General features: G+C 45.7%; 1 protein-coding gene across 4 annotated transcripts in view; it reads right to left on the reverse strand.

Moving 5' to 3' along the window:
- Positions 1 to 21,935, reverse strand: part of fat3a (FAT atypical cadherin 3a) — a 42,344-nt gene extending 20,409 nt beyond the window's left edge. For 2 of the 4 annotated variants that reach the window (XM_029843785.1, XM_029843783.1), the window contains exons 1-13: positions 21,583 to 21,935; positions 11,397 to 14,717; positions 9,760 to 10,080; positions 9,007 to 9,068; positions 7,938 to 8,252; positions 7,376 to 7,583; positions 7,010 to 7,078; positions 6,221 to 6,360; positions 5,837 to 6,112; positions 5,512 to 5,722; positions 2,701 to 5,426; positions 1,253 to 2,624; positions 292 to 488 (exon numbers count right to left, since the gene is read on the reverse strand). In XM_029843785.1, the coding sequence (XP_029699645.1) occupies positions 292 to 488; positions 1,253 to 2,624; positions 2,701 to 5,426; positions 5,512 to 5,722; positions 5,837 to 6,112; positions 6,221 to 6,360; positions 7,010 to 7,078; positions 7,376 to 7,583; positions 7,938 to 8,252; positions 9,007 to 9,068; positions 9,760 to 10,080; positions 11,397 to 14,717; positions 21,583 to 21,586 (9,222 nt within the window). In that variant the 5' untranslated portion in view covers positions 21,587 to 21,935. The remainder of the gene's footprint in view (positions 1 to 291; positions 489 to 1,252; positions 2,625 to 2,700; positions 5,427 to 5,511; positions 5,723 to 5,836; positions 6,113 to 6,220; positions 6,361 to 7,009; positions 7,079 to 7,375; positions 7,584 to 7,937; positions 8,253 to 9,006; positions 9,069 to 9,759; positions 10,081 to 11,396; positions 14,718 to 21,582) is intronic. The other 2 variants (XM_029843786.1, XM_011608209.2) reach the window with 1 other exon arrangement.
- Between the last annotated feature and the right edge of the window lie 794 nt (positions 21,936 to 22,729).

Raw genomic sequence — 22,729 nt, forward strand, 5'->3', positions numbered from 1 at the left:
CTAACCCCCCTGACCCAAAACATGACCCAAACCCAATTCTAACCCCAACTTTAAAGTCTTACTTTACTTACTAACTTTAAGTCTTAACCCTCAAATAATCCCAAAATTGTTCAAACAAGCCAAAATGTCCACACTGTATCTGACTATGATTATGTGTCTCTAATGCATGCACGAGTGGGGATCATAATACTGAGCGGTATGTATATGAGAATGGCTTCTCGTGATAAAACTCCCATTTTCTACTCATTTTAACACCTTTGTTGTCTTAAAATGGCTTTTTAAAGTCCTGACCTTGTCACAGACGGGGCTGTTGTCATTGGTGTCCACCACTGTCACTTGTACCGTTGTATGGCAAACAAAGAGGCCATCACTCGCAGTGACGTTGATAATGTAAAGGCTGTGTTCCTCCCTGTCCAGGGGCCACTTCACATACAGTTTCCATTCACCTTGAACCAACCCTAGCGCGAAAGATCCACGGTAGTTCCCACCTAAATAACAGGAAAGTTGAATAAAGGACCAGTAAAAGAAATACAACACCAAAGACTGTAGGGTAGGCTGTTGTACTGCTACACGTTTAAACAGCAGTATGTCGTATTAGAATCAGTACTTGTAACTCCTGATAGTGTAGCTGGTCTGTGGTTAATCCCACTGACTCCAGTAGAGGAGGTCTGGGTTCAAATCCCCATTAAAAGCCAAGTTATAATAGGAGATAATAATTACTGGCAATCAGACTTTTCGGTGTAGTCTCCTTTGGTTTACATCAATATTTCAAAGAGCCAAGTCTTAAATTTCATAATGAATTTAAAGAGGTTCTTGAGTCCAACCTAAATGGGAGGTTAATCGTGTTAATACCTTAGCAGATGATTGGGCTCTTCTGTACGCTCTGAGCTTTCACCACTTGTTTACAGAATAAAACAGGATAAACTTTATGTGTCTATTTAATTTTTTCAAAAATCCCTGAATGTAAAGGTCAACACTCATTTACACTCCATTGTTATCCTACACTAATATATAGCAGCCACAGAAAGCTGCAGTCACAATGTATATATGTGAATAAGTCCATATCTACCTAAAAGTAAATCCTAAAAAATAACTTGAAGATTTTTAAGACTGTATTCCTCTTAAATTTCATCACAATATCAGCTCCCGATATTTTTGGATTCCACCACTTTTATAACAAACTTACATTATGGTAAAAAAAAAAAAGAAGCTCTGAATGTTTTTATGACTTTAGCCACAAACTGCTGCTCACCGGTGATGTGATAGGTGACTTGGCGGTTAGCAGCGGAGCTGTCGTCGTCTCTGGTGTTGAGCGCCGCCACCACCTCGCCGGGAGGGCTGCTCTCCTGGACCGAACCAAAGTAGTTCTGCTCCAGGAACCGCGGCGGATTATCGTTGACGTCCGTCACCACTACAGTTGCAGTGGTGGTGCTGGAAAAGGACACCGCATCCCCCAGATCAGAGGCAACCACGGTGAATACATAGGACGAAGCACTTTCGTGGTCCAGGTCCTTAAGGGTGGAGATCCAACCAGATTTGCTGTCGATGCTGAAGGTGTTGAACAAAGCTCCTGAGTCACTTTCGGACCGGATTAAGTCCCCGAGACTGTATCTCACCTGACCATTGATGCCAGAATCAGCGTCAAGTGCTTGGACTTGAAGGATTTTAGTAGAAAGGGGCACTCCCTCCATCACCGTGGCCTCATAAGTGTCGGTCACAAACTCTGGCTTGTTGTCATTCAAATCTAAAACTTTGACCTCGACGTCAACAGAAGCCACAGAGTCTATTTTGGTCTGCTGGATGGTGGCAGTCACTTTAAAGTAGTATTCTTTGATCACCTCGTGATCCAAGGGCTTATTGAGCTTAATTAATCCCGTGTCCTTCTCCACCACAAATACCCCGTCTTGGTTATATTTCTCCATTGCCCCGTTGTTCAGGGTAAATACAGAAGAGAAGGAGGCATATCCATGAGGAGTTTTGAGGTGTACCGCTCCAACAGCTGTGCCTATGGGGGTGTCCTCTGGGACGCTGAATTCGTAGTGATGCTGCAGAAAAGAAGGGATGAATGCACCTGGAGAAACGACATGAACGTACACGGAGACTAGAGAATGGCGGACTGGGTGTCCTCCGTCCTCAGCCTTGACAAAAAAATACAATACAGAGTTGATCAAATGGCCAAAGCTGCCTTTAGTCACGATCCAACCATTGTCTGGATCGATCTCCAAAATGTCCATCACCGGAACATGTGAATCGCTGTAGATGGAATATGTAATTCTGGCGTTGGGGCCGTCGTCGGGATCGGAAGCTTGGACCTGCGTCACCAAAAACCCTTCGGCCACGCTGGATTTGACTGACGCCCTGTATTCTGTGGCACAGAAGTGCGGCGCGTTGTCGTTTTCGTCCAACAGCGTCATCTGGACGGTAGCGTAAGAGACGTATCCTCCTGCGTCGCGGGCCGATACGGTCAAGCTAACGTCCCTGTTGCTCGGATCTTCGCGGTCCAGCTTTTCGACGGTGGTGATTTGACCGAAGGCATCCATGCTGAACTTTTCTCTGCCGAGATCATTCACGAAGGAGTAAACGATCTGGCCGAACGCTCCGGGGTCTGAATCTGTCGCCTTGACCTGAAGTATAACAAAAAGAAAGAGATGTTTTAGTTGCAGAGAAGGCGACGTTGCCAATGAGGAAAAACTCACTCACCTGAATCACCTGAGTCCCGACAGCAGAATTCTCTTTTACTTCTGCCTCGTATACATTTTGCTCAAAAACTGGCCCGTAAAGGTTGCCCTCCGACACTTTAACATGAACCTGGGCGGTGCTCATGAACACGCCATCCGACACGGATATGTTGAGGCTGTAAGCCGGCTCCATTCGCTGCTTGTAGTGGCTGGACAGGGTGACGATTCCAGACTTTCTGTCGAGCGTGAACATGAGTTTTTCATTTCCTGACAAAACGGTGTATTCCAACTTGTCAAAGTCGGAGCTGTCGGCATCTGAGGCCTGGACACATGTCACAAAGTGACCCCTGGGGGCCAATTCGTTGACATACGCCTCGTAGAGAAGTTGGTTAAAAACGGGTGGGTTGTCGTTGACGTCGCTGACTACCACTGTGACGGATACTTCGCTACTTAATGGCGGGAAGCCGTTATCGGTGGCCACGACGACGAAGTCATACCTCTGGAGCAGCTCGTGGTCTAACAGACGCGCGGTGAGGATTAATCCGCTGCTGCTGTCGATGTGAAAATAGTCCGTGCTGTTGTGATCTGAAAAGATCTGGTAGTGGATGATATTGTTCTTGTCAGAGTCTTTATCGGTGGCGCTAACGTGGAGCGCCGGGGTTCCGATCATGGCCGTTTCAGATAAGACAACCCTGTACGCCATCTTCTGGAAGACAGGTTGGTTGTCGTTCACGTCTTTGACGGCCACGTCCACGTCAACCTCGGCGCGGGCTCCGGTCAGATAGTCTGTGGCTCTGACCGTCAGATTGTAACGCGCCGCGCTCTCGTAATCCAAAGGATGAACCACGGTGATGACGCCGGTGTCAAAGCCAATGTCAAACTGAAGGGAGGGATCCCCGTCAACAATGGTGTAGATTATGCTTTGGCCTTTCGGACTCGTGGCGTTGATGCCGAGGACGGGCGTGTGCACGGCCACGTCTTCATTCACAGAGATGTGATAAAAGGATTTGTCAAAGACCGGCATGGCTTTGTTCACCACGGTGATTGGAAACTCCGTGGTGGAGGACAGCGGGACGCTGCCGTGATCCCTGGCGTAGACGACCATGTGGTACTCCACGTTAGACAGGTCGGACTCGAAAGCCTTTTTTAGGCTCAGGATTCCGGTCAGCTTGTTGATCTCAAAGTGCCCGTGATCATCCAAGAGATAGTAGGACACGTGTCCGTTAATACCTTTGTCGTGATCTATAGCCATGACCCTAAAAATGTCCGTTCCCGGCTCCGCGTCCACTTGAACGGCTGCGTAATATGGAAGTCCGACGAACACGGGAGCGTTATCGTTGACATCCTCCACCTGGACTTTAAGCAAAACCCTGGCCACATGCAGATGGTCGTCCTCCCGCCTCGCTTCAACGACCAGTTCATAGAACTCTTGCTCTTCCCGGTCAAAAGAGATCCCCGTGGTTTGGATCACTCCAGACGTGAGGCGGATTTTGAAGCGCACGCCGCCGTTCAACAAGGCGTACATGACTGGCTCGTTGGCGTGGTTCCCCAAAGCGTTGACCACGGCCACCTGGGTAACAGCTGATTCATTCTCTCGAATCGTCGAAGAGTAGAGACTCTGGCTGAAGCTCAGTCCGGAGTCCAGAGCTTCGCGGACAAGGACGTTCACCAAAGCCGTGTTGGAAAATTTACCATCCGAAACTCGCACGCCGAAGAGGAAGCGTTCGCTGGAGAAGTTATTTTGCTTGACCACGATGACGCCGCTTAAGGGTTTGATGGCAAAGTGTTCCAAGACACCATTGGTCAACGAATAGGTGAGATTCTTTGAGACGTCCTTGTCTGGATCGGTAGCCGTAACCTGCAGAACCTCCACTCCTACATACGTCGGCAGCAGCAGAACCGTTTCGTATGAAGTCTGGCTGAACTGCGGCGGCGAGTCATTGGTGTCGATCACCTGTATCGTGACTTCAGCCGGACCATCGGCCGTCAACGACGGCCTCCCGCTGTCCCTCACAAAAACATGAAAGTGGAAGGTGTCCAGCGTCTCGTGGTCTAGGGCGGCGATGGTTCTGATGGAGCCTGTCCCCGAGTCCACCGTGAAGAACATTTTTGCGACGTCCTCGACGATTTGATAGACCAGCAGCGCGTTTTCGTTACGGTCGGCATCGGTCGCTTTGATGACGAGAGGCGAGTCGTCGGACTCCAGCACCACGCTGTTGACCGCCGCCGCTTCGCTGATGCTGCCACGATAGTGAAGCTGCTGGAAAACCGGTGGGTTATCGTTCTCATCCTTCAATTGGATTATTAGAGTAGCGTTGGAAGCCATTCCAGCCATGTTGATGGCTTGGACTACGAGGCTGTACGACGGGGTCTTCTCATAATCCAGAGACTTACGAGTAGTCATCACGCCGCTATACTGGTTTATCCGAAATACCCCCTCAGCGTTACCCTGCTTGATATCATATGTTAGGGTTGTCTGGCTGACGGCGCTGACTGTGATGATAGACGTTCCCACTGCCACGTTCTCCGTGATGATAGCCAGGTACTCCTTCTGGGGGAACTTCGGGGCAGCGTTGTCAGAGAGGGTAACTGAAATGTGAACCATCGTTGTGGTGGACAGAGGAGGAGAACCATGATCGGTGGCTCTGACAGTGAGGACGTAATGGCCGATGCTAGACAAGTTCAGGTCGTGGGAGACCGTGATGATGCCCAGAGTTGGTTCGATGTGGAATGTGTTTCCTTTGTTCCCTGTCGGATAACAAAAAAAAAACGCATTATTGAGATCGTTCGCAAAAATATTACAACTTCCAAGAAGCTTTTAAACGCCCCCTACCGGCTTCAATTGAGTACTGCAGATCTGCATTTCTGCCCTTGTCTTTGTCCAAGGCCGTAACTTGGACTACAGCCGATCCCACCGCCGAAGACTCGTAGACAGAACCTTCATACACACTGCGGGTAAATATAGGTACGTGGTCATTTACGTCCTTAACTTCTACCAAGACTCGAGCCATGTTCTTTCTGTATGGGAACTCTTGATCCTTCACCTGCAGCCAATGTAAATAAAACCCAAAGAAGAAAGGAAGGAAACAAATCAGTTACTTTTCAGTGTCGCTTAATACAGTTAACCCGCAGGTTAACAACGTTATCTAGAGACTTACAGTGATTGTGAGAATGTGCAGGGCGCAGGCTTCGTGGTCCAAACTCTGAAGAGTGTAGATGGTGCCCAGAGTGGGGTGGATGCGGAAGAAGCGCATGCTGCTGGGGTCTATGGAGCTCTGCAGGGAGTAGGACAGCTGGTGATGCTTATCGCGGTCTGAGGCCACAACTTGGACCACCTCAGCGTCGGGAGGAATGTCTTCTGAAACAGTGACGTCATAGGTCGGCTGGGAGAAGACGGGAGCGTTGTCGTTGTTGTCCAACACAGTGACATGAACCTGCAACAGAAAGAGGGAATATGACAAACTGAACTTGTCTCTTACAGAGGTGAACGGGTTCAAATCAAGGCTTGGCAACATTTGAATGGGTCAAAATGAACGCGGTACCTGTGTGTGAGCGGTTTTTGTTCCATCTGTAGCCTGCACCGTTAGACTGTAGGACGGCTGCTGCTCAGCGTCCAGAGGTTTCGCAATAATGATGGTCCCCACGGTTTTGTCCACGTGAAAGACACTGTCGCTGTTCCCACCTTGTCCAAAAAGTGGCAGTTAGGAGGAGAAAAGATAGAAAAGGTGTTAATCTTAAATCTGCGTTCTGGAAACAAAAATGTCACGAGGATCAGGAATGTTGTCGATGCAACACATGAGCTGGAGACACAGGCCACAGCGAACAATTCATAAGTGTGTGGAACAACATATGAGGGTCAGTTCAGCAGAACAAAAAGGGAAAGGGTGGGGGAGGTCTAACACATTAGCCACTCACAATAGAGTCTCAAGATTCCTCCCCTGGAAGCTAATTTACTGCTTTGTTTGCATAAATTTAATGAGAGAAGTAGGACACAACATGGTCTAGGTGCATCTTAAAGGTCAGACAAAGACCTTCTTTGGTGGCGACCACAGGAGAGGTTATAAAGCTCGGACTTAAGAACTGATTTAAAACTTTTGATAAGGCACACAGCAAAAATATTAAAGAATTTTCCACCACAAGTCTTTATTAGCAAATTAATCAGAGATGATGTGGCCAAATGTTTGGCCCCATGAAGTGGTTGGACTCCAAATGTGAGCGTTAAGTTAAAATGAATAAACACACACATTCAAAAGACACCGAACAGAAAGTGAACAGATGAGAAAGAGAAGAGCAGTCGGCGGCAAAAAGTGGTTAAAATCTGGAGTCGATACCTTCTGAAGAACAGTTCCTGCCACAAGTGCTCTGCACAATATAGAAGATCTCATGGAAAGACATGGGGCCTTTCCAGAATGAAGCATTGAGGAGAGAAAGGGGGTAAAAGTAAGACAGGAAGAGCAGAGAGAAGGATTGTTAGTAAGAAAAGTGGATTAGGAAACAAACAAATAAGCTCAGATGGTCAAAACCTGCTCCAAGGTGAGATAAAAGTCATAAAACAGATACTTGGGATAAATTTGGGGGGAAGTTTTCTTCTTTCTTCACACAAAAGGTGTGATGAGGAGACAGAAGAGACGGAGCCAACAGGAAAGGCTGAGAGCCCAACGACCTAACCCTTGATCGCCCCCCCCGGCTCCTCTCACCTGTAATGTCAAACCAGACGGTGGTGGAGCTCTGCTGCAGGGACACCACGCCCACGATCTCTGACACTTTGTCATTTTCCATGACTGTGAAGTTGTAGAAAGGCTGATCAAACTGGAGCGGCGGCGCCGCCAGAGGCCGGCGGATCCATTCGATGTGCAGGCGAGCCGTGGAGGACTTCTGGGGACGGCCGTTGTCCGTCGCCTTGATCTGGGACGAGCAAAGGTGGGATTGCAAGACGTCAGCTCAGGAAAAAAAAGGTTCGGAAACAGTAACTCTGACCTGGAATCACGAGTGGAGTGTCGCTAAACTCCAAGATATTCTTAAAACTGAAATAAATCGGTAAATAAATGTTTTAAAGTGAAAACAATTTGATTCTTGCTCCACTCCAATGAGCTGCACTCCCTTTACTTCCTTTTAGTGGTTATTTACTCGTCCATCACACCATAAACAAATAAATAACTCGTAAATCACGTCATTATTAAGATGTCAGGAGGATGATTAGAGAGGTCACATATCAGACTCGAAACACAAAGTGGTATTGCCGGGTCAAAGGTCACCCACAGTCAGAATGTTGTAGCTGCCGGCAGCGAAGGCCTTCCGCGACGACAAAACCGCCGTCTTAGGATCAATGAAGAACTTTGTGTCCTCGTTGCCGTCTACAATGCTGTAGGAGAGATCGCTGTTGGGCCCCTCGTCGCGGTCGTAGGCAAAGACGCGGTAGATGGGCTCTCCCTTCTTTCTGCGCTCCCTCTCTGGAAGTTTGACCTGGTAGATCTTTTCGGGAAATATGGGCTTGTTGTCGTTTTCGTCCAGGACCCGGACTGTCACCCACACCACGCTGTGTTTGGGACTGGGGCCGCTGTCTGAAACCATGACCTGCAGGGGCCAAGGAGGATTAATTACCTACACCTAATTAACAGGGTTTAGTACACATTAAGCTTTATGTAATGGACCACATATGTGAATTAAGCACATGTTTTGTCTCCAGAATTGAGGGTTCTTGAGAGGGTTGGACAGTAAAATCATTTTATAGTTTATATTTTTATTGACCAACAGTAATTTCCTTCTTATTTTTGACATACAGTTTTTGTAAAGCAACATTTTACGGACAATCCCATCGTTTGAGGGATTTATAATGCATCATTATGCTCCACAGTAAACATTTACTAAAGCTGTATTTCCTGTGTTTGAAAACAGTAACTATGACAGCATTTTAATGTATTTCCGTACAAACGCTGATAAATCCTGATTCGATTCCAAGCGCTTTAAAAGCCAGCTATGTGAATGAGACAACCGATGTTCGGCTCCAGCTCTCTGCAGACATATTCATCCTCGCTGCCACAGATGTTGCTTCGCTTCCTACACCCTCCTCTGCTCTGTGCTTGGCAACACCTTCATTGCTGTCTGCCTCTCTGTCTCCTCTCTTCACCTTCTTCTCTCTCAGCTCGGCCCAAGTAGAAACTCGCTCAGAGGACATTTTCTTCTGATTTTAGTCAGCTGTCTTTTGGATCCCTCTGGATCACCAGCTCTCAAGCTAGTCCAGCTCTGGGATCACGTTCCTCATTACTATAAATGGGAAAACCCAGGACGGGCTCACAACGTGATACTCGTGTCCCGTACACACGCTCACCTCTAAATTGTGCTCTGCTTGTTGTTCTCGATCTAGTTTCCTTGAAGTGGTGGTGATCAGACCTGACAAGAAGAGCAGAGGAAAATGTTTGCGCCCAGACGATACACACAAATGCGCAGCCACGCTGGTGAAATAAATGATTCAAAGCAATTGCAAATGTTACAAGTGCGGGAGGAATGAAAGAGTGAGAGATCTGTTTGCTCGTACATCTTTGTGAATATATAATGAGGACAACAAAGTGAAATTATAGCTGAAGCGAAAACTCAAAGGCGCAGAAGTGATACAGCGTGTCAGCAAAATATAACTGCTTTTTGGAGGTTGACCTCTTTGTAAATGTATCTTTTGAACTTTTATTTAGTACAACAATTCTGCTCGTCATCTGTTGACAGCAGATGGAATTACTGTTTTATTTTAACTGATCATGAAAAAAGGCTCAGATAGAAAGATTTACATTGTGTCAACCAGCTATTATCTATAAGCCCAGCAGATGTTTGGGTCAGACATTCATTTCAATCATAAAGGTGTATATAATATACTCTATATTAGTGTTAAAAATCTTTGTATTAATTTTAGCCTGTTAACCTTGATTAATGCTGATCAATGCTGCTGTGAGTAGTCTGAACAAGTCAGCTCCTCATCACAGAGATATAAAGTCATTTTGATTTTAAGCACCAACACTGATATTTTCTATTTTAGTCATTTTGCTGTATTAATCTGAAACATGACCCCCACCAACACACATTCAGTCCTCACCAGTGTTGGTGTTGATGGTGAAAAGGTTTTGTGGGTTTCCACTGATGATGTGGTAGCTGAGCTTATCAGAGGAAAGAGCCGTGTCGTCGGGGTCCTGGGCCTGGATCTGGATCACTGAAACCCCGTCTGGGGAGTTCTCGTGCACCGTGCATTGATACATGGCCTCTGAGGTCAGTGGGGCGTTGTCGTTAACGTCCTCCACCTGGATGAACACCTCAATAGTGGCAAACTGGGGAACCACGCCACGATCGGTGGCATACACAGTTAACCAGTAAGAGTCTTTGGTCTCGCGGTCCAGGATATCAGTGGTGTAGATCATCCCTGCAGGAGGACAAATTCAGATGTTATTTCTGTTTCTCCTCCCCGAAAAACAAAATCTTCTTAACACGTTGCCGAAATCAGATTAAGATCATAAAAGAGGAAGCCGCAGCTCTATCTGGCAGAAAATGAAAAAACCTAATTACCACTAATGATGCCCTAGCATAATTACTGGCACGCCGACAGAAATCTCCGCCGTCCATGCAGCCTGCAAAAGTCCAGCTTTGTGTGTGGGCTGGCCTCTCTTGCACGGATGGGTGCAGGCAGCAAAACATTAATCCAAACATAATTTGAAAAAAATTGCAATCTACACAGCAAAAACTACCTGTAGAAACAAGCTTTCCATTTTCCATTAAAAAAACGGTGTGATTCAGGACATGGATGGACCTAATTTAATAATGGTCCAACACTGACCTGTGTGCTTCACATGTGTGTAAATATTGCCCCCAAAACCACCACTGATGACAGGTTTGGGCACTTAAACGCTCCTGGAGGAGGAATATTGTCATTGATGAACTGAACTCAACAAATTGGACAATGAGCAGTTAGAGATGACTTCAATTGAGATGGATGGAACTTGTCACTGTCCACTTCTAAAGCAAGAGTTTAATGTTATCTAGGGAACATTGCATCTTTACACAACTATAATAACAACAGCAACAATAATACACTCTAATAAATGCTGTAATTAAAGTAACTTTGGAGGAATGGCTGTGAATGCTAACTTGTAATTTTCAGTGCGCTGAGTGTTCAGACACATTCGGGGCAGGCAGAAGTCCAGGGCCTCGTATCATAGCAACAATTTTAAGGTCACTCGAGCAACAACTCAATGACTTTAGCCAAAGCAGCACCATCTGCCTCACTAGTCTGCCTCACTACTCTCACTTTTGGGGATTCTGTCCCTTATTATCCTCAATGAAGGAAAATCCATGATTTAAATATCCCGCATCACAGTTACACATATTCTTCTCACCGCCTAGCAGCACCAGCTCGGAGTGAGAGTCAATGAAATAGCACCTAGTGCCCGGGTAGGTGCTCATTTAATATTTTTTTCAAAACAGAACAAATGTCAAACTTCAGATTTGCATTAAACATTATTTACATTTTCAACCAGCTGTCTGCGACCCCTCCAGAAAGGGTCTGCGTCCCACTTTTGGGTCACGACCCACCAGTTGAGAACCTCTGCGACATTGTACATAAGCAAAAGCGTTTGTTGTTTTTATAGCTTTCTGAGATCTTTTGTGCAAAGACTTTTGTGTGATGTGATTCATTGTCACTCTGACGGTCGATGCAGATAAAGAAAGCTAAAACCAGCCTACCCGTCTCCTCATTAATCGCAAATCGCCCAAGTCCACTCCCGTCACGAATGGAGTACTGGATCTCCCCATCTCGGCTGGCGTCGTCGTCATTAGCAGTGACTTGGAGTAGGGTAGTTCCAATCCTGGCGTTCTCTTTAACTGTTGCTTTTAAGGCAAATTGAGAAAAGTACGGAGCGTAAAGATTTTCGTTGACATCGACAACCTCGATCTCCACACTGGTGACGGAAAGAAGCGAAACGGGCTTCCCCCTGTCCTTGGCCTTCACAGAGAGGTTGTAGAACTGTTGGGTCTCGTAATCCAGTTCCTTCATCAGCCGAATGGCTCCGCTGGTCCTGTCCACCTCAAACCACCCGTTGTAGTCATTGGCTAGGGAGTACTGGACCTGGCCCCCCGAACCCAAATCTGGATCCTGTGTTTCTAACCAGGCCAAAACAGTTCCAACGGGGAGATCCTCCAGAGCCCGGGTTTTGTAAGCACTTGGAATGAAAGCTGGTGGGCAGTCGTTCACATCTTCCAATATGACTTTTAGAGTAGTCACAGAAAACCTTTGGTTCCCTTGCTCTGCCTTGTCCCGGGCCTCGATCTTAAGATAAAAGACAGAAACAAGCTCTCTGTCAAGCTGCCCAGCGACGTAAACGACCCCGTTGGTGGAATTGATTCCAAAGTTTGTGGCGGGAGTCAAAATAGAGTAGACAATTTCCCCATTGGGTCCAGCATCCCTGTCGGTAGCCCCGACCTGGATGACGTCGGTGCCTATAGCTGTGTTTTCAGGTATGACGATCATATATCCTCCCTCTTGAAGAAACTGGGGTGCATTATCATTGGTGTCCTCTATGAAGACAGTGAGCAAATGCCAAGCAGATTTTGGCGGCCGGCCCAGATCAAAGATTGTAAGGTTGAGGAGATAGTGGTCCATTTTTTCTCTGTCGAGGGGCAGGAGAACGCTGATGAGACCGGTGTCCATGTCAATGGTAAAGCAGTTGTCAATGTTGCCGTCTGAAATAGAGTACAGAATCTGACCGTTGAACCCAGTGTCGCCATCATAGGCGCTCACTTGGAAAACACTCGAGCCAGCCGCTAGGTCTTCCCGGACCGCAATATCTGTGGGAAAAGCTTTGCTGAACTGAGGTGTTTGTCGATTGACAGAGAAAATATCGATAAAACCTTCCTCGGTTTTGGGTGCGGTGCTGCTTTTTGACTTTTTCAGTAGCTTTTCGGCTAACCTCTGGGCCACGTTTGTTTCTCTGCAGTTGATATTTTTGGGAAGAGACTTTCCTTCAACGACCGAGATGTTGACATACATGGGCTCGGAGAGGTTCTCCCCATCAGTAGCGATTATTTTGAGACTGAAAACTTTACTTGAAATTGCCGGGGCAAGAGAATGCTGCAGCGAGAGGACACCAGAATCAGGGTTGAGGTTGAACAATCCCAGTTTGTTCCCGGAAACTATTTTATATTTTACCAGGGCCAGCTCATCGATATCAATCGCTGACACTGTGGTAATTACTTCATCCACTGGTAAATCTCTGGAAATGACTCCATGGCATGCCGTCTTTTCAAACAGTGGCTGGTTGTCGTTAACGTTCTTCACGTGGATCGTCACATAAACTTCGCTCTCCCGCCTGTACGGCGACCCCCAATCGGACGCTCTGACCACAAACACAAAGCTGTCGAACGAGAAGTCAAAATCCAGCTGCTCCGTGGTGGTGATGACACCCGAAAACTGGTTGATTTTGAAGGGTAGGGACTGAAGACTGGATATGCTGTAAGTTATGTACCCGTTTTCACCTGTATCCCCGTCCTGGGCGGAGACCGTTAAGACACTGGTTCCGACTGGAACGCTTTCATTGACCAGTATCTCATAAGAGGACTGATGAAAGGTTGGCGTGTTGTCGTTAGCGTCCTGAACCACAACCTTCACTTTAACTTTCAGCTCACTATTCAGCTCTTGTACCTCAAGATTAAAAACACTTTGGCTGACCTGAGTAAACCACTGAGTGGTGGAGATCACACCCGTTCCAGCGTTTATCCTAAAAAAGACGGAATCCGCCGAAGACGTCAGTCTATATTCTACGTAATTAAACTCTGGCTTGATTTTTACAGCACGTACGACTGTTCCTGGAGGTGAAAATTCATTCAGAGTGATATTATACACTTCTTTTTCAAACATGGCTGCTACCTTTGATCGCGTCTTGTCCATGATTTTGACAACCTTGACGGAAGTTTTCTGTGGGGTTCCCTTGTCAGCAGCCTGCAAGGTCAGGTTACAGCCATGAGGGTGAGTTTCCCAATTCAGTGGCTCAGTGGCCCTCAGGAAAAAATCATTTTCTTCGGATCTTTCCACAAAAAAGCTGTCTGCCAGATCTCCTCCCACAATGACCACTGAATCTACCTCTCCATTCAGGCCTTCATCGGGGTCTTCAACGGTTACCACGGCGTATATGGGGCTCTTGGCATGCGACCAGGGGCTACTGTTGACCACACTGATTATTGGGGCATGCTCATTCACACGTTCTACATGGACAATGAGCTTGGCTGTGCTACTGACTCCGTTATTTCCGTACAGCTTCATGCCACGGTCCACTGCCAAGATTTCCAAGTCATACTGGTGACGTTCACTGACGTCGAGCTTCCCACTGAGCAAAACTACTCCGCTGGTTGGATGCACGGCAAACAAATCTATTTTGTTCTTGAAAAAATAATAAAATTCCCCATTAGAGCCAATGTCTGCATCTGTAGCAGTGACTTGTGCTATGCTAGTCCTCAGAGGGGTGCTCTCCATGATGGTGACAGAGTAGGTGGTAGGGGAGAACAAAGGTCGAAGGTCATTCATATCCAAAACCTGGATGTTGACTTTTGTCCAGGTCTCTAGGAGGGCCTCTCCCTTCACAGACGCTTTCACCATCAGCACATAATTATCCTGAATCTCCCGGTTCAGCATAGCAGCATTCCCGCCTTTAGTCCTTATGCGCAAGAAGCAAAAGTCACCCAGAATGTACTCCTCTGCTTTAAAAAACCCTTCATCGTCTCCGGTGGATATTCTGTAGCGAATGTCCCATGAACTCTGTCCCAGGTGGATGCCCATTTTAACTTTACTCTTGGCATAAGTCCGTGCTGCAGAATTTTCATAAATGGTAGCATGGTAGACGGCCTGAGTGAAGCTGAAGTGAGGGTCATCCTTCGGACGCTCCAAGGAACCCTGTCCAAAGCAGGACGGCAGCTTGAAGAGAAGCAATGGCAGCAGAAGGAAAAGGCTGAAGGGAGACGCTGGTCTGCCTCCCCTCTTTCTCATGTTCACATCCATTCCATCATCGTTCCATCCTAAACCAAAAGAACACATAGAATCAGTGAGCAAAAAAAATGCAGCAAGGAGCAGAATCACAATAACTTTCTCCATCTCGTGCGCAGGACAAGATGGACATAAATTATTCAGAGGTGTTTGCTGAAGCCCGACTGACAAGTTGTGAGAGGCTAACAGGCATCAGCGGCTCTCTTCATTCCAACCTTCCATTAAGGCCGTATGAAACCACGCTGCCATATTTACATCAGTAAGATGGATTATTTTACTCATTTGCGATGCATTAAATGCAGTTCCATCAATCAACCTATGTGAAATTGGGCTCCATAAACACATAGGAGGATTGTTTTTCTTTAGCTTTCCAGAATCTAGTCCTGCATATTAAAAGTGAAATTATCATCTATAGAGAATTCAATCATTAAGTATGTAAGGCTCACTTCATCACCCTAATCTTAGAAAAAGTCAATTCTTACTTATGAGCTTCAGAGTTACCGTGAAAAAAAAGGTGTAAAAATCTATATATTGAGGAGATGAAGGATATTTTGAATAGTGCAGTTCCTGTTGGGGGGGTTAGGACTTTAATTAAGAATAAAATTGGGATTAAACTAAGGTTAGGGGAGGACTGGGGGAAGTATTTAACTGTAAGAGTTAGAGTTAGGTGTTGGGGACTGGGGAATGCATTATGTCAATGAGAGACCTCACAAGTACAAGTGTGTGTTTGTGTGCACGTGCGTGCATGTGTCTAAGTCTGCAGCCTGGTATAATTAATAGCGAGAGCGGAATGCTACGACCCCATCACACCCGCCTTGGCAACAGGCAGAGAAGAGCATGAACACACAAAAGCTCCTCACAGTTTCCAACACGTTAAGCAAATCCAATAATGCTTTGTTGCAGCATAATAATGTACAATATTTACATATTGAATGACATTTTCCTTTTCTAACCACTTATTTATACACCAGCTTATGATAACCTACACAAACAGGCAGCAAAATGCTGAATATATAATGGAAATGAAAAGAATTTAAAATTTTCAACATAGCTGTTAAAATACAGCCCAAAAACAGATGTTATGGTCGGATAAAACCATTTAAATATGTATAAAAATCGTGTCCATCGTTTTAAATTAGGCGCGGTGCCATGCAGAGATAAGCTAGAACCAGTTAGAAGCTAAAGAAAAGGTTTTTTAACTTGTTCTGACGTCTGCAGAGTTTATTCCAAAGCTTTGGGTGTAATTTAAGAACCTCAAATTAACCAAACAGGATCGCAGAGTTGTAGTGGGATCAATCCTAACAAAAGAGTCAGCAATGTAACTTAGCCCAAGTCCATTCAGGGCTTAATAAATGAGTAACAGAACCTTAAACACGATCCTTAACATTGCCAGTTCCTCCACTGATGGGTTTCCTACTATTTGTTATGTTAGTCGGAGTTTCTTTGTAGTTTTCTTGATCAAAGAAATATTGGACGGAGATGTTCGAATGTCTCTCAAGGTGGGAGTGTTGAAGGTTTACAGGAAATGTTCAAGTTTTCCCATCCAGACTCAAATTGGGCCAACATACAAAAGCCTTTTGTATGTTTTTTATCTGCCCTGATGACCAGCTAGAAGGTTCTCACGATAATGGAGAAGAAGCTGTTGACAGAGAGAGGTAATACTTTGTAAAGAGTTTTTCAGGGAAAGTACAAAACTCTACATTTGTCCTCCAAAACAGTAATTCAGTCGTGCATGCTCAGTCCCCTCTCCTGTTTCCATTTTATCATTGAGGACCATTGAGGAGGATTCTCTCCTCTACCTCTCCTCTCCTCTACCTGTCCTCCCCCTTCTCCTCTCTCTCTACCCAGCCCCCCATCAGCAGGAGGGTCCCCCTACATGAGCCTGGTCCTGCTCAAGGTTTCTTCCTGTTAAAGGGGAGTTTTTCCTTGCCACTGTTGCTTGTTGGGGGTCAGGCCCTGGGATTCTGGAAAGCGCCTAGAAACAATTTTGACTGTAAAAGACGCTATATAAATAAAAAGTAATTGATTGATTGACCTGGATGCCAACATCTTCCCGATAAGCCTCCAAAGCAAAGATGTTCTCTTCTTTGGCTTGGAGGGTTTTTGGAAGTCGGGAGCTTATTGAGGTCCAGCACAGTAGCACAAGACACCTTTTTTTTCTCTTTTAGAGAGTCCAGCTCAGAACGGGCCCACTGGACAAGGCAGGGTCCTGGCTTTTGGTTTTCAATGAACACTGTCATCCATATAACACCTCAGTGGTGGAATCATTCCCGCCACAGGTGATAAATATTGAACAAGTTTAGAATTTATGATCGTCAGCCGCAGGATAATCTCATAGGATGTAAGATAATGGGCAAAAATCAGCCCAATTATCGTCATAGGCGTACCCCACTTTAGCTGTGAGAGGCAACCACCAGAGATCAGCACATCCCACACATGCACCACCAGATTGAGATCTGTGGAATTTGGAGGCCAAGTCAACACATAAAGGTCGCCGTTGTGCTCCGTAAACCATTTTTGATTTGTGGCAGGGTGCCTTGCCCTGCTGGAAGAGGCCAGCCATCAGGGTACATCCAGGGTCTGCAACAATGCTCAGGTGGGTGGTACCGTCCGGCACGCGTCGTAAGGAACATCTACTTGGATGTCAAGGCCCGAGCTGTCCCACGTGGAAACAGGAAATGACTACAGAGTAACTCGATTTGTGACTATTTCTGAAAAATACAGTAAATTAACATATAGCTATCTCCTGCAGGTGTGTGTGTGTGTGTGTGTGTGTGTGTGTGTGTGTGTGAGTGCGCTGGTTATGCGTGTCATACAAATAGTCACACTTTTGACCCAGAAGAAAAAGACATTTGAGTATTCCAGCTCCAAAACTGTTCATGGAGAAACGTGCAAATTCAATTACAACAGAATTCCGCTTTAAACACTGAAGGCGTGCTTCCGCAAATCACATTAGATTAAGGTCCTGCTGCAGCGTTCCAGGAGGAATGACCTCTGCCACCCAAACAAACACACAAGCGATGTTCGGCTGTTTGAGCCACCCAGTTGGCTCACAAAAGAGGCTGCTTATACACAGCGAACACTGACCAATGCGGTTTATAACGGCAGATTTCTGCCAAACAAAAGTGCTTTGTCCTCAGAAGTTATTAGATATTACAAATAACTACAAATAATCACTGATTTCCTCTGAAATAGGAGCTCCAAAGATAATTCTTTCAGCCTATTTGTGCTCCAATGTCATTGGAAATAATACTGAAAGGAAAATAAATTACCCATCTCATTGGAAGATAAGTTAATAATGAGTTTATTATGAAGTGATGAGCGAATATCACATTACATGTTTTAAACCCTGTAGATAAATATTTATGCTATAATTTACCAACTGATATTAGCTTTTGACTGCTTATGATATTGTCTGAAAGTTTATTAATGCTTCACAAATCAATTATTATAAGATTAAGTATGAACAGTGCTTTTCCCATTCCTGCTTCCTTTCATATTTCATAATTTTTACATCGCATTAAAATGTAATATTGGCAAAGATTTCCTTTTAAGGACACTACGCCGTCCTCGCCCTGTGTCAACAAAAGCAAATGTCCACTAAACCACGAGCAAACTTTGGTGAAGAGCATCTTTGGAGCATTGCCACACTCAAATGAAGCAGATTAAAAGTCCTTAAAAGCAACACATCAAGCTGATTTGGACAGATGAGAAGGGGGGGGGGGGGGGTCATTAACAGTCAGTCTGGGTTACGCACAGACGGAGTAAACTGGGAACACTGGTGAACCCTCCCAGTCCCAGCCTACCAAAATGACTCCAAGGGCACAATGACCACTCAGCCAAGAGGCCACTAAAGAAACAGGGACAACAACTGCAGACCTGCAGGCAGGTGTTCATGGTTTATCCCAGGCATGTCCAAAGTCCGGCCCGGGGGCCAATCACAGCCCGCGTTAAGATTTCATACGGCCCGCAACTTCATTCTTACAATGTATTATTTATGGCCCGCTGGCACTAACAGAATAAATAAATCACTAAAATGTAATTCCTCCTTTCTTGTAGATCTTGTAAAAGACAAGAGCAAAATTTACTTGTTTTAAACTTGAATGATAACAGACAACTTTGCATTACATTTATCAAACTCATGGAAATTTAAGGTAATCCATACAGTTCAGTGTTCAATGTTATGTGACTCTCCAGATATGAATTAAAGGCAGAATTGTGTTTTTAGAGTTGTTCACGTCTGCCTGAGTGGCTTATATTTGGTTCCACTGCCATTTGAAAAATAAAGAGAATTGTGACAATGAAAATTGCTTTATAATAGTGTACATTTGCATGTAACTTTTCTGGTTAAAAAAACATCAGAAGGATCTACTGGCCCCCGGGCATCTTCACGTTATCAAATCTGGCCCTCTTTGCAAAAAGTTTGGACACCCCTGGTTTATCCGAAGGAAAGAGACGGTGCTAAAATGGCATCTATGGGAGAGTGAGGAAAAAAACATTAAAAGTGAAAGACGCGGTGGTGGTTGGATGATTTGGGGAAGCTTTGCTGCTGGATGACTTCCTGCAACTGACTGAATCACAGTCAGTTTATTCATGAATAGGATGTTCTCCCAATTCTCCATGTATAATAGATACATATAAATAAATAGATAAAGAGGGAAAGAGTCAGTAGGGAACGCAGCATCTTCATGGAGGTGTAGATATTGACGGTGCTTCTATGTATAGGTGCATTTAGTGTAGAGGATGCGGAAATGTTTGTTATAGATCATGTCAAAGTTTTTTCCATCGTCCATGTTGGTCAAAGTACGTAAAGTTCCCAAAACGCTGTCCTAAAATTGGAATGCAGAATTCCTACTTACAACATCTCACCAGCAAAAATGACCATTATGGTGCCTCTAGACAACCTTTAATGGTTTCGGGCTGTCCCAGGTTGGACCCAGCTGACTCAGGGGAGCCACAGTTACTACCTACATTCATAATTTCAGTGATTTACAGCCGATCTGCTCCAGGGAGGCTACAGCTTTAATCATCTGCCTCAGGGAACTACGTTGCTACACATAAAGGTTTCTATTCTTCCACTTACAGTGGCTTTTTAATCAAAGCACAAAGATATTATGAAGCACCGACGTTCAGAATGAACATCTGTGAGGATAAAAGGCTGGTTTTGGAAGCAGAATGCTAATGTAGCAGCAGGAAATCTCATGAAATTCCAAACAAGCATCAGATTTTACTGAACAAAAAGTATTTATAGTAAGAAAAGATATTAATCCAGCCATAAATATGACTCACGTGAGTGGCTTTTGTGGGGATTAGACAAAGTAAATTTAATAAAAAGTCTATTTCAAATCTCTGGAATAAAAGACAGACTCACATGGCACCACGTAAAACAACAATCAGGGATGAAGAGAAGTAAGTTTTCTACCTTGCACTCACTCCCAGCAGTTGCTGGGAACAAAGGCAGAGCCATTCAAACCCCCACAAACGAGCCAAACACACGAGCGGGGACAGATCATCCGATCCCAACGCCTCCCAAACTGTATGGAGGGGGGGACAACAAGTTCCCTAAACTCTTTCCCTCTCCCACCGTCTCTCACATTCAAGGAGCTGATATATGGCACAAATGGACTTTCACAGAAACCTCAGGAGCCCGAAAAAATAATGAAAAGGGGCCGTAGGTACAGGGGACGCGCAAGGATGCCAACTTCAGGCAGGCGGCCAGTGTGAGACATTCTGAAATGTATGAAGGCAAATCCAGGAGGGGGAGGCCTCTTCGCTCTGCTTCTTTAACTCAGACGTGGAGGGTTGTGTGACATGGGTTAGAGTTGGGTCCATTTGACAGTTTGGGTTCCATCTTTTGGAGATCAGCCTCAACCAACCATCATTCTTTTTTTTTTAATTCCTGAGCACAGCTGCATCTTTCTGTAAAATAACCTGAACTAATGCAATCACGGGAAAATCACTGCCACAATTTCAACGTGTTTTGCAAAAAAAAGAAGGAAAAAAAAAACGGGCAAATTGCCACAATATGTTAAATCCCTCTTGTGCAAACCAGGTGAGGTAATGCGGAGGGTCCAGAGGCTGTTTGGTGAGCAGGTTCACGGATGTGAAGGAACAAAACCCTCATTTGCAGCATCCAACACGCTGAATACAAAGAAGAGACGCGTGTGCACCGGGAGATACGCCTGTAAATATGTACGTGCATGTATTCTTATTGCACTGATTGCCCTGCACACGCACCACTGTGCATGATGTGCACACCGGAGCCGTCCCCAGCCTCCGTCTGCAGCTCTGCATTGGCTAAACTCTCCACATATCCATACATCAGGGGTCCGAGCTGTGGGGTCCACAGTTAGTCTGTAGACTAACGGAGCGGTGGAATGTGCCACTGCCCACGGAGAAATTTGAATAGATGGAATAAAAATGCAGGAAGGCCCGAATCGCCCTTAGAAAGGGGAAAAAAATCGAAATACTGTCGGCGACTTTTTTTCCCCTTTAAAAATTCGTTTGCAGTTTTGCGTGAATTAAACTAATAAGTCAAACGAGCGTTTCACTGAAGATTGATGCAAAAAGGGGGGGGGGGGGGGGGGGGGACCTGCCGGATTCTTGTCCCACATAGCAGAAATTGTGGCCGCGCATCCCGCTCCTTGGCAGCGGTTAACCCGTTCCTTCCACCGAGCAGTGCGCAGGGCCACGCACCCAAGGCTCATTAAACCCGGAGGGTGTTTGGGCGATTCAGCGGGTCCCTTTCTTAGAAGAGACCCCCGCAGGACGAAAAAGAAAGCATCATTGATCGCAAAAGCCCATCGTTTAACCCTTTGGACGCAGCACGCTTGCACCCTCATTCCCAGCTCTGCCCGGTTCTCTCAGCCGGTGCGCGGATGTTCCGCCTCTACTTACCCATATATTCCCAAGAACATGTATGTCCGTGCCAGTCCTGTCCACAGCAGCGAGGGTTAGGGTTATCAGATGGACTCCCGATCTGGTCACATTGCTCCGCGGTCCCGGTCCGCACCGCTGCCGCTGCTTGGTGAAGGCGCGCGTTCACGACGGGGCGGAGCCGCGCTTAGAGTGCATGAGAGAGCGCCCTTTTTTCCTTTTATTGAGCAAACACGGCGATACAACAGCGACATGTAATTGCAGCACGGAAGAGAAAGGGCGGATTGAGCAGCCGGGAAATGTGGGAGAAGACGGAGCAAAATAGAGCGAAACGGAGAGCCGGGTTCGGCTCCATCACGCACCCCTCCGAGCCATGCTTGTTCCGAAACAGGTTCAGCCTGCTTGATCCGATTGGAATTGCAGAATCCAATCTACAGGCGTGTCGTTCCTATTTGATGAGAGTTGATATCATTTAGATGCTGCTGCTGTTTAAGAGCCAAGTCGTTTACATGCAAGAAAACATAAATATTTTAATTTTAAAAATCCATTCAAGAAGAGAAGGACAGGATAAAGGATTTCATTTAGGAACACTTTAGGTCACTAAAAGCTGTTTTTTAAAAAGAATAATTGGCGAATAACTTCATATTGTGCTGATCCTGTTGTGGCTTTCCCTCACATTGTAGCTTCCACTAAAATATAAAAGGCAACTATCATGTGTTCGTTCCATTACTTCTTATAAAATAATGTTAAAAGGGAAACTGAACTCTGCTTCAGTTCGTGCCGAATCAGAAATGTCTTTGAAATCAAGCATCAAGCTCCAGTAATTAGGAAGCTTGGTCACCTTGAGGGAAACCTTCCTGTGATTAGATCTTGCACACTTTCTATTTGTCTGCATAAAATGGCATCCGACTCTAACCTCAGGTTCAGAATGTAACAGGATGCCACAAATTTCCATAATTGTAATGGAGCTGCTGCCCTGCCTTCCCAGTCCTGCATCCAGGAGCCGATGTTATTGGAGGATATTTCGTTAGAGACCAGATAAGATACTTAATGTAAGCAGTAAGTGCTGTTTGCTTTTTTTTGAGTCCATTCTCCACACTACTGAGAGACCACAGGCCAGTAGCACCTACTCAGGAAGAGACTACCCGAACACCACACCAGCAACCCT

Source organism: Takifugu rubripes, chromosome 11 (genome assembly GCF_901000725.2).
Source record: "Takifugu rubripes chromosome 11, fTakRub1.2, whole genome shotgun sequence".
In the NCBI taxonomy this organism is placed as follows: domain Eukaryota; kingdom Metazoa; phylum Chordata; class Actinopteri; order Tetraodontiformes; family Tetraodontidae; genus Takifugu; species Takifugu rubripes.